Source organism: Homalodisca vitripennis, chromosome 4 (assembly GCF_021130785.1).
Source record: "Homalodisca vitripennis isolate AUS2020 chromosome 4, UT_GWSS_2.1, whole genome shotgun sequence".
Taxonomy (NCBI): Eukaryota; Metazoa; Arthropoda; class Insecta; order Hemiptera; family Cicadellidae; genus Homalodisca; species Homalodisca vitripennis.
Genome location: NC_060210.1, coordinates 124,135,535 through 124,148,166, shown reverse-complemented (window position 1 = coordinate 124,148,166; position 12,632 = coordinate 124,135,535). Strand labels below are relative to the sequence as shown.

Genomic DNA, 12,632 nt, shown 5'->3' with positions numbered 1-12,632 from the left:
ATTGCTAAGTATTCACTTGGATTCAAGAATTCATATCAATAATTTAGTTCAAAATTAGCAAGGATTACATATATCTATTATGCAAGTTGAAAAGTAAAGATACCTAGTTGTTTATATGGATTTGTTCACTTTCCACAACTTAAATAGCCTATCTCACACTTGCGTCATTTTAATTGAATTATTATTCATCCAGATTTTCATTCTTTTAGGTCTAATGCTTTTTGTATTGACCTCCTTTTTAATTAAGCAATTGTTATAGACTGAATTAAATTTATTATTGAATATTTCAAAGCTACGATTTATGTTCACAGTTGTATCTGCTCCTATCAGTTCATTCCAATTTACTTTGTTTGATTTTGATTTAACTAGTGCTTCATTGTACTTGTAAAAATGCTTTTCAACTCTCTCTTTACATCTGTCCCATTCTAATTTCAATGTGATTGGATAATGGTCAGATATTTTTGACAAGATGATTCTAGTTTAAATTAGGTTTGCGTTGCTTTATTAGGTTTATTTTATAGAATACTCAAATAATTGTTATTTGAATTTTTCATATAAAATTAATTAACACAACAGAGTATTGAAGGATCTGACAGAATGTATCAAATTCTTTACCGAACTGACTGTAAACTTTTCAAGATAATTGCAACTTTGCTGCTTTTTGACCATTTAACCCCAAAATTAATAGTGATCTTCTTTTGACCAAAAGAGCCCTATATATCAGGGTTCAAGTCTCTAGGACCCTTCTATCAAGAGTAATCATACAGGCAGACATACAGAACTCTCAGAAGGGTCTTTTGGGTCCTTAATGATGTTGTGGTAACTGTAATATTACTCTTTAGCCTTCTGGGCATTTTCTTTTGAAATATTTCATGAAAGCACTATCATTTTTTTTAACTACAGAACTTGGACTTAAATTACAACAGACTTTTTATAATCCTCATACCAGATTCTGTAAAGAGAGAAAACATGGGGTAGAAGGAAAATTCAATCAGAATAAGTTTTTTTAATTAATTACATTCGACTTTTTTCAGAGACAAATCGTAAATACTCTCTGGCAGGCTTTATGAGAAGAGTGTGCAGTATACCTTACCAAATCCCAGGCACAGATGTTGTCATAGAGAAAGGTACAAAAATAGTGATACCGATGCACGCTATCCACAATGATCCATCCATTTATCCTGAGCCTGAAAAGTTCATACCAGAGAGATTTGAAGGGAACAATCATCATTCAAACGGTGGCAAATATTTGCCCTTTGGGGATGGACCTCGGATTTGTATTGGTAAGCTACTGACATAGATTTATCTACATTGCATTAGAAAATGTCATGTACAAATTAAGCATTATTTTCTGTTGTTTCATTATACTAAGTCTTGGTTTTCTAAGTGTCCTGAGCATGTGCTCAGGAGTGTAAAAGATTTCAGAACACAATGTAAGTGTTGGAAAATGCACAATGAGGAACATATCAAATATCTTATTAAACAAAACACAAGTTGGAAGAAACAGGAATAGTAGGATGGGTACTCATAACCAAACCAATTACATTTGTTTAATACTCCTCTATTCCACATGTGGGGTAGTTTGGCAGACCATTTGGTTCCAAAGAGTCTCTGTACCTCTGGTTGTCTTATCCTGCCAGTACTAGAGTTACTATGGCTACTTTGGAGAACTTGAAAAGTGATTCTCTTAAACATGCACAGTTCACACCAAAACTAAGAACCCTATTCTCTGAGACAATCAGATCTGCCCCAAGCAATTGTTTACAACTAAAGACATACTGTAGGCTACTTGTAACAAATATCCAGCCTAAATGAATGGTTATTTTTATAATTGTCCATTCTCTCAACATCCACTCTACATTAATATGAATTGTAATCAATAGTGTCAATAACACTGTACAAGGTCATCTTTTCTTGTTTAGAGACCATATCAGGTCTATAGTACGCAATTAACGTCAAGAAAACTTGTTCATGTACTATCTGACGGACTAGATGTCTATCTTACATCATGTGCGTGATTGTTTTCAGTCACAGAAAGATGTGTAGCAACCAGCTTACCACTGGACATTCAACTATCATTTTCAAGTTTCCAAGAGTATTCTTTTTGAAGCAGTTGGTCTAAATATAAACAAAATGGATCTAAACCTGGCTAGCCAAGGGAAGCAATAGAATCCACCTATCCAATGCCATTCAGACTCCCCTAATTCAAACTCACCTAAAACCTTTTTGTTAAACTGTGAAAAGCGCTTGCCCAGCAATTTGCACCACTGTGATGATTGACTTACAAAATCTTCAAAGGCTTGTTAGGAGTTCAAAGTCAGGTATGACAAATGCCAGAGAGTGAACGCCTAGCTCAATCACTGTTGTACTCACAAATAGAAGCTTGGAAAAATCTTAATAATGCCTACTTACTTGGTTTACCTACCAGTATTTTTACAAAAAAAAAAAAAAAAAAAAAAAAACAGTCATTGTCAAACCAAAATATGAGCAAAGTGAACCTAAAATCTCTAGACGTTGACATTATCTATTTTTTAAAAAAATGTATGATGAAAATTTTACATTTATCCATTTCAAAATGGTGGCAGTTTATAATGTTGACCTAAAATAACTCAAACCACAAATTCAAATTCAAATTCTTTATTCAGCATGTAGACAGAGTTAACAATGTATATGCCAAGTCAACAAATCATAACAAAATATAATAATGTCTCTCAATAAAATAATTTTACTTTTTCAAGTTTACACTATCTTATCAGCTAAAAAGTCCTTAACAGAATAGTAAGCCTTCTCGATCAACAACCATTTCAATTTTTTTCTAAAAACTGTGTAATCTTGGACTAATCTTAAGCTTAATGGAAGACTGTTAAAAAGAATTACTGCTGAATATTTTAAATGATTTTCAAAAAATGAGGTGGAGTGTGGCGGGATATTCATAATGCATCTGGGTTTACTTCTTGTTCCATACATGTGAGTCGGAAAAAATCTATTAAAAAGGTGAAAGTTTTTATGAAGAAATGATAAGGTTTCCAGAATATAAATGGAAGGAAAAGTTAAAAGTTTGTTGGAGGAAAAAAGGTTAGCACATGAGGTTCTGGATGGGACATGACAAATTATTCTTAAAGCTTTCTTTTGAAGCCTAAACACAGACTTAGTTTTGGTGCTTTCAGAACCCCAAATGGAAACCCCGTAAGATATGAATGGATAGATGATGCCATAATAAGTAGCAGTAAGAATTTCAGTTGATGCGAAACGAGCCAGATTTCTGAGCACAAAAATACCCTGACTCAGCTTCCTACATACATGCTCTATGTGGAGATGGAAAGACAAATTGCAGTCAATAATAAGGCCAAGAAATTTTACGGAGCATTCTGAGAAAACAGCTTCATCACCCAAATGAATACTGAGCAAACTTTTGCTTGAATGGCTGTTAATTGAAAATTCAATGAGTGTAGTTTTTGAGACATTTACCTGAAGACAGTTTTGCTCAAGCCAATTAACAAGTGCATTCCCTTCTAAGAATGTATCGAGTTCCAGGTGATCTCTGGAGGAATTAGAAAACGTTAGTGACGTGTCATCTGCATATAGGCACAAGTTTGGCACAGTTAAGCCCTTACAAAGATCGTTGATAAAGATTAAAAAAAGGACAGGGCCCAAAATTGAACCTTGGGGCACACCCTTGCTGATAGTTCCTTTCGTGGAAAACCTATTGCAGATGTTATTTGACGCATCAATAGAACTCCTTATCAAACTGTGCCCTTTTGACCAGATATGATTGAAACCACTGAAGTGCGACACCTCTAATCCCCATGATAGACAATTTATTTAGAAGAAGAACGTGATCAACTAAATCAAAGGCTTTAGTTAAATCAAAAAATAAGCCACTAGACCGGTTACCCGAGTCAATAGTATCAACAATGTTCTGCACGACACAGAACATTGCGTCAACAGTACTTTTCCCTTGGGTGAACCCATATTGATGTTGAAACATCAGCTTGTTGTGCTGTAGGAAACTCCAAAGCCTTTTTAATACTATTTTCTCTATAACTTTAGAGAAGGTTGAAACTACAGAAATCGGCCTGTAATTTGAACAGTCCAGATTGCAGCCTTTCTTGTACAAAGGGGTGACCATAGCGAGTTTCAAACAGTCAGGAAATATACCCATTGAAAATGAATGATTAATCAATTCACTGAGTGGCTCTGCCAGCTCTAAGACTACGTTTTTCAACAAAGCAGATGATATTCCATCTGAACCAGCGGAATTCTTTGATTTTAGGCTGCGAACCGACTCAGCAATCTCCATAGGATTAGTAGGCGACAAGAAAAACGAATTCAAAGGACATGTGCTCAAGGCAGAAGAGCTAATATTAGGCGGAACCTTGTTGGACTTATCACCCACATTAAGAAAATAATCATTGAAAATATTACACACTTCTGAGGGATCATTAACAACCTCTCCTAAATTATTCCTGATTTCTGGTTTTTGGTACTTTTTAAAGTCATGTGAACCTCGACTCTGATTAACGATCCCCCAAAGTGTTTTGGTTTTATTAGATGACGTTCTGAGCCGCTTAGCCACACTATCAGACTTGAGTTTCAGAATAAGCTTACGATACAACTTCTTGAGGCCAAGATATCTTTGCCTAAGGGGGTGGACAGAAGGCAAATCTTTCGATTCCAAGTAAGAGGATCTTAACTGTTCCCTAACCCTTATTGCCTCACCATCTAGCTTAATCCTACACTTGTCCCTACTCTCTGAAGGGACCTTTCTCCTGACCAAGGGGAAACAAACGTTGAAATAATAGTCAATGTGACTCAAGAACAGCTCAAACTTTGCATTTAAGTCAGTCAATGAATACAAATCAGCCCAGTTTTCCTTATTCAAGTAATATTTGAAGAGACTAATGTTTTCCTCTGAGAAAACACGGTTGTAGCGGAAAAGAGCTGGGGATAACTTTGAAGATGATTGAGAGCCAACAATTGCAGCCTGTGCATGATGGTCACTTAAGTATGACACTATAACAGAGCTCGAAAAACAGGGTTCAGGTATATCTGTGTATATATGATCAATCAGGGTCCTAGACTTCTTAAACTCTCGTGTATACGAACGAATGGTTTGGCGAAGACCAAAGGACAGCATATCGTTTAGTATAGTTTTGGAGTCGTTGGAAGAACCCGCTAAATCAATATTGAAATCGCCCAGGACAATTGTATTTGCACTCCCTTTCATAACCTGTGAAAGACAATCATAAATATTTTTGTAGAAGACCTCCTTGCAATTAAGGGGGGTCTATATACCCCAACTATATAAAGTTTTCCACTGCCTAGCTCAACAGAAATGGCCACCAATTCACAGAAACCTTCAACGCAGTAGTTAGAGACATCAATAAGGGAAAAGGAAGCATCTGGTTTAATGAAGAGAGCAACTCCACCCTTTTCCATTCCGGATCTACAGAACGAACTTGCCATCACATAACCATCCAATTGCAAAATGCCGAATTGGTTAACGTGATGCTCACTAATACACACCACCATTGGATTTTCTTCCTGAATGAAAAGCTGGAGAGTTTCATAATTAGAATTTAAACCCCGTATATTCTGATGAAGGACCTTCTGGGAGCTATTATGAAAGCCGTTGCGTACATCACCTGGACTGAAGTCCAAGGCAGAAGCAACGGGGGAAAAGTCACGTAGTGCTAAGATGGGGGATTGGGATGAGGGGTTGAATCGTTTCCCGACGTGAGAGCAGGAGTATCTGGTTCGGGTTCAGGTGTATAAGGTTTAGTTTCAGGAGCAGTAGGAGTATCAGGTTCAGGTGTACCTGGTTCAAAGGATTGTGTTTCGTCCTTATGAGCATTTATCTTACAAAGAATCTGATGCATTATGAAACCCAGTAGAAAATTACCCTCCTTATTCAGATGTCTACCATCCCTTGCAAGATGACGCAGTCTTAAGCAAAAGTTTAAATCAACATACTGTACTCCAAAGTTGAAACACATCAACTCTATCTGCTCATTCAACATGCACAGAGTACCATACTTCAAATCACGCCTTATTGGAATACAATTTAAAAATACCTTAGAAGTAGGGAACTTAGTTTTAACAGTATACAAAAGATCTGCCATAGAATCTAGAATTAAACGTTTGCCACACCCCCCGTTATAACCAGGTCCACCATTATAGCACAAGGGTACATCATTAGTGCCAACATTTAAATAAATAACCTTAGGCTTTTCATTTAGATAAGACATAAGTTTTTGCTTTATTGTACGTATTCTGGCTCCAGGATTCATATCAATTGTAGCACCTGAGTCGGAACACTGCTTGCCCGAGTATCTCAATAACGAATCACCAATAATCAAACATGATTTTAAAGGTAACTCATTACAACTTAGGTTTTCATTACATGAAATATCATTAACAGTCAAGGGACTATCACTAACATTACTTTTATTTGCATGTATGTTTTTCTCTTTTGGCTGATTTCGATCTGTTACAGAGACAGAGGAATGAGATATCACTGAGAGCTCCTTAGCTGGCTTAGAAGTCCCGCATACACCAGGGGTCGTGTTTAACTCTGTACAGTCGTCAACATCAATATCACTCAGGACTGCATATTTATTCCCGCACTCGATTGACACTTCTTGACGAGGAAGTTTTGTTTGTTTAGATCGTTTACGCTTTGAATTTGATTTTACAAGTTTCCACTTGTCACCTTTACATCTAACAAGTTTTACAGTGTCAACTTTACAGCTAGTAGTATGAGTATTGTTATCTAACTGAGGGGGGGATGATTGCGACTGGTTGTGAGAAGGAGTGCTCGAAGGTATGACAGAGTTGAGGGCAGGTGATGGACAGTCAGGTAAAGTTACAACATTACAATAGAACCAATCAGTGAATTCTTCCTTACGTCTAGGAGAACAATAGTAATTAACAATGAATTTTGCATTGACAATTACATTGAGACCACATTCAAAATCATTCGCCTGCTGTTGACATTTGATCTCTACTAGACTAGATTGAGGTACATTTAAATTTCTTAAAATGTTTACTGCTGAGCTCAAATTTACACCCAAAACAGAGTCAATGTGGTAAGCCTTACATACACCTCGATCAATAAATAAAAGGGACCAGTGTGTTCCAGAGTCAGCTCTCTGCTTATCAACACTGTTATTTACACAAAGAAATACATACTTGGCATTATTGAAAGTGGAGTTGGACAAAGTGTCATTAATCGCCTCAGGTGTACCAACTTTTAACAAATGAGAAACAGCTGGGTTAAACAATAAAATTTCATCTCTACCCTTCACACTATTAGCAATAGCTGAAAAATAATCCGAAATAATATGCTCCTCAACCCATTTGTAAGAACTACATTTTTTGTCACTAATATTATTTACACTGAGTTCAGCAGTTAGTAAATCTAGCTTATAACTGAGATTTTTTATAGTTAAATCGTTTTTTTCATTGGACTCAGACGACAACAAAAGCTTGGCTTTAATACTGCGAACATCGTCAGACAAGGTGTTGTTCTCGGCGATGAGCGTTGAGATGTGAAGCTCTCGCTGCCGTAGTTCGTCAAGCAACGATTGGACTTGTTTTTTAAGGTCGACAATCTCAACGTTCGATTCGTCCAGGATTTTAAAAGAGTTGTTCATTTCGTTCCTTCTCTGTTCCTTTTCTAAGTCAAGCTTCGTTGAAAGTAACTGAAGTTCATTACTTGAATGAGTGAGATCACTTAGGCAGCATTTATATGAGGAGTTTTGTTTATCAATTTTATTTAGAAGATCACTGATATGTATACTAAGGTTAGTGAAATCAAGTTCTGGATAGTTAGTCATTAGAGTGTTCAGCTCAGAAGTCAAAGAAATAAGACAGATCTGAAGATTTTACCATACCAAATATTTTGAATTCATCTTCGGTTATTATTAAATACTGTGCCTTATTTTTTTAATAATATTGCTTTGCATTATGATTAACAAACAGCTGATTGCTTGGAACTTGTGCATATATTGTTTATTCCATAATAACTAAAAACAAGATTACAGCAAATGCATACAAAGTCGATCATAAGAACATGCCTGGCATTGGTGAGTACCACAATACAGGTAAAATTAAATGAATTTGTTTACACACAAGTTCAAAACAATCAGCTGGTTGTCAACCATAAAGCAAACCAATGTACTGAGATTAAAATATGTTTTGACAAAAAACACATACATACAGATTGAATCCCAAAAACTTAAAGATTAAACTATTAATAGTTAAAAATGAAATCACTATAACCAAAGGACTGATTCCCTAAAATATAGTAGTTCTAAGTATAGTAGTTTATAGTGCCAGGACATCTGTTGGCACAAGTACGATCCTGTGTGGTCCAATAAGCTCAAACTATATTGAATGGTTTTGGATATTCTACAATTTATGATGTCAGCTTGGATCTAGGTAATTTAAAAGGGTTCATTCAGTGGGAGTGAAGAGAGTAAATGAACTCATGCACATATAAACTTTGAGTCTCCTACCTGTGAATGATCAGTGGCTCTGTTAAACCACAGTTTTAACAATTCCCGGACTGATCATGATATTAGAATTTGCTTCACAAATTACTGTACAAATCATTGAAGGCTAATTTAGTTTATATATTTTTTTGAATTTAAACTAAAATATCCAATTAAAGTATTTTTTATTTTTTTTAGAAGCAACATGAACTGAATTTGTATAAAACTATACGTTTATTAATACTTGAAGAATATGTATTTGATTTATAACATAACATAAAGTAATTAACAAGCCTGATTGTATTTCCAGCAATGAGATTTGCACTCCTGGAGGTGAAGGCTTGTGTTGCCATGGTGATGTCCAAGTATTCAGTGAAGCTGGACCAGAAAACTCAAGTTCCTCTGCGTTTCAGTCCCAAAATAGTATCACCTACTCCATGTGGAGGAATTTGGATTCAATTTCAGAAGAGAACTTAGATACGATAAGCCAATCATATTGAAATTAATGACAATAAATAAATTAGTATTTGATTAGAAATGTTTCTCAATTACAAGTATTTACCTTGATAATGATACTTTTTTACCAACAAAACCATCTAGCAACTCATACTATAACCGGATAACCAATAATTAACTATTGTATTATTTTAATACAATTACCTACGATGATGGACACTAGATTGATTTGTAGACAAAATATATTTCCCGGTGGGAAATTGTAAATATGCATTCGATAACCAAACTTGGCTTTTTCACCTTACAGTTTTCTTCCTTTTATTTCTGGTATCAGAACGATTTTGTTCATCAAATATTTTATAAATAGGGTATTTCTGGCTTTAGCTAGTCTGCCAATATAATTTAGTTTCCTTTGTTGTGTTTCTTGCTATTGCAAGTCTTATTATTGTGATTGAGGATCTTCTATATTTACAGGGATATCTCAATGTCCAGAAAAGTTCACTATCTTTATGATGCTCTATTTTAAGTCTTCATTGTAAATAATTGAAAGTTGGATGGAATCCAAAATTACAATTCCCAATTAGAACTAAGATTAAAAGGTACAAGAACTGTTGTTAGGATACAAAACAGACTCCCATAGAAATATGAATGAATGATAAATAAAAAAATAATTTTAAACCAATTTTCTTGTTCCAATATAGTACTAACTAACTACTTTATAAATTTTAACCAAATTTCTTAAATGATTTTTCTAATGTAACTTACTTCACTTTTTGTTCAAATTACAACAGCAGAATCCGCCAGATATGATTTATATTTTCAGCTGTTCATGCAATACCATAGAACATATTGTAGCAGTTCTTTAAAAAACAATTGTTATTGCTCAAAGGTAAGAAGGTTAATACTGACCAAAACAATTTAGAAAATAGATATTATAATAAACAAAATTGCAAGATAATGAAACAGATTCCATGAAATAATAATATGGCCAAAGAGGATAAACAGGAGAAAGGAGAAAAATCAGGAAGCAAGAAAACAACAAAACTCAAAAAAGGTGAAGAAGGTGAAATAAAACGTTCATTGCAAAATGATGAAATTAAGTCTTATACTATTAACGACAGTCAGTGGCAGTGTACTGTGGTGTTATTCATATTACAAACACAAGCACTTCATGATGTTCTGCTACAAGGTTTGTTTGATTTACCAACATACTTTACTGTCATTACAAAAACTACTCTTAATAACACTTCTGAGAAGGGAAAGTCCAAATCAAAAGGTCCTGGAAGTCCAAGGACTGGTAAAACATCCTTAAAATCATCAAAAATCACAAAAAAACCCGAAAAAAGTAAAGTGGTTCAGGATAATACTAAAGAGGAGTACATTAATGAACAATCAAGTTGTACAAATACATGTTTATCCTTGAAGAAGTTCATAATAAACTTAAGAAATGATGACTTGAAAAATGTAGTAAGTCATTCCTTAGATAAAAAAGCTGATAAGTCAGCAAATAAACCGAAGTCTCCAAAGGTTGTTAATAAAACCAATGTGAATGATAAAAATCCGACTCAGCCATCAGAAGAAAATTCTTCAAAAATAACACATAGATTTATTATTCTGTGGGGATTTCATGAAGCCCAAATATCCGAGGAGTTGGTAGAATTTGTCATTCCGATAAAAGCCATTATACATGTAACAGAGCCATGTGATCTAACTAAACTTAGTTCTGACAAACCCACAAACATGCCTGGAAATAAGAATAAAAATGCAGTAGCTGGTAAAAAGAAACCATTTTCTGAAAGTTTCAAAGAAGAGTACAATGCTTTCTTGGATAAAATGAATACTAAAATAACTAATATTGAATACTTAGAGCTTATTAAGGATATTTTATTTTTGAATTATAGGACTGGAGATATTGATTCCAATGTTAAGGAGAGGAGTAATACATTTAAGCTTAATATTGCTAAATTATTATTTGAAATAAAAAAGTCTTGGGAAGAATTTGAAAAGTACACTGCAAACTTAACAATACAAGATGTACCAAGAGATTGCAGAGCATTTGACTTACAAGAAGCTAATTTGTATAACACGATGATCTCAATGGTCCCTCTAGAATGTACAAGTATACCTGTACTACTGCATTGCATGGTTGAACAAGTAGGCTGGTGGCATGAAGACTATGATCTTGACAAAATATCCACTGACAACTCAACAACTAATAATAATAGATCAATGAAAAGTGAATCTGTAGTTTCACAAAAAGTTTTTAAAAATGTGAACCCTATTTTGATCAATCAAAGAGATGAATTAAAATATAACACATTTCACCTTAGCCTACCAGAATTAAATTTTCAAAATATAACCATTAATATGTTGACAAGAACACCAGTTTATAGACTCTGGCAGAGGTTTCCTCCACATCCTCCCTCTAAGTCAAAATGGTACGATTTTCAGATGCAGAAACTTAAAGAGAGCACAGAGAACTGTTATCTCGGTGTACACAAATTTTTCCTGATATATTTACATCAGTCCTTAATCAATACAATGAGCTTGGGTCTGAATTGTATTTTAGTTAATTATACAAATGATGAGATACGCATGACTGATACTGTTCGTTGTGACAAATTCACGTTTTCCTCTCTCAGTAGCCAAGTTCCAGATGATAACGCAGAGTCGTTTATACAGAGTCTGCTCTCTGAGATTGTTGACGAACTTACCAAAATGATGATGAGTCAAAGTTCTTTAAATATAACTGAGTTTAATGAGGAATGCTCGGAGAAATCTTCCAGAAGTGATGGATTTCCTGCATTGATAGAAACACCAGTATGGTATAAAGCTGAATATTTTAAAATTTCCTCTGATGAAACACTATTACTCAAGAAAAAACTTTACAAGAAAGAAAAGCTTGAGAAGTTAAAATCATTTCTTCTTTGTATGGAATTTGTGAATTTATATGAAGTTCTTGACAAAGTATATAGTGAAATAGATAACAAAATGAAAAAATATGAATTTATAGAGGAGCTCAATCTAAATACTATGAGTCAAAGTTTAAATTCAGCATTTCAATCATTTTTATTTGTTCATTACGAATATTTTGCCCCTACTGATTCAATTGTATTATGGTTTCACAATACTGACCAAGACGATATGATGTCAATCCAAAAATTTGAAAATGTTCTTGAAACACCTCTTGGATTCCGAGACTTCTATAAATTCAAACTTCGTAGAGACATAAACTTAGTTGAGCTAAGTAGGGATGATGTCGATGATAGCTTTGAAAATTTTGGTGAGGAAGTCCATAACGAAATCCCAATTCTACAGCCCTCTAATGAAAATGTTTCTGAACCTAAAGAATCTCAAGCTTTTATCACATACAATGTGACACCTTTATGGATGGAAACAATTGAATCTTGTAAGTATTTCTTCTCTCCAGACAACTCCAGTGTAATTGTCAAGAAGACAAATTACTTTGGCAGTAATCACTCACTAGTGACAGTGACAATGAAAAAAAACAATACAGCTTTAAGCTATCGGTTTGGCTCTGATGCCTGTTCAAATATTACTGCATCAATAACACTGTACAACAATACAATAATAAATTGTTCATTGAAATGGAAATCAATTCAAATAAATCCTTCATTGATTATATTGTCACCAAATAGAGATGGACCTACAATCAAACCT

General features: G+C 34.4%; 1 protein-coding gene across 1 annotated transcript in view; it reads left to right on the top strand.

Annotated features, from left to right (window-relative positions):
* Positions 1–9,033, top strand: part of LOC124361176 — a 31,232-nt gene extending 22,199 nt beyond the window's left edge. Inside the window, 2 exon segments of the mRNA XM_046815216.1 lie at positions 1,035–1,283; positions 8,806–9,033. Coding sequence (XP_046671172.1) covers positions 1,035–1,283; positions 8,806–8,972 — 416 coding nt within the window. The 3' untranslated portion in view covers positions 8,973–9,033.
* The last annotated feature ends 3,599 nt before the right edge of the window (positions 9,034–12,632 follow it).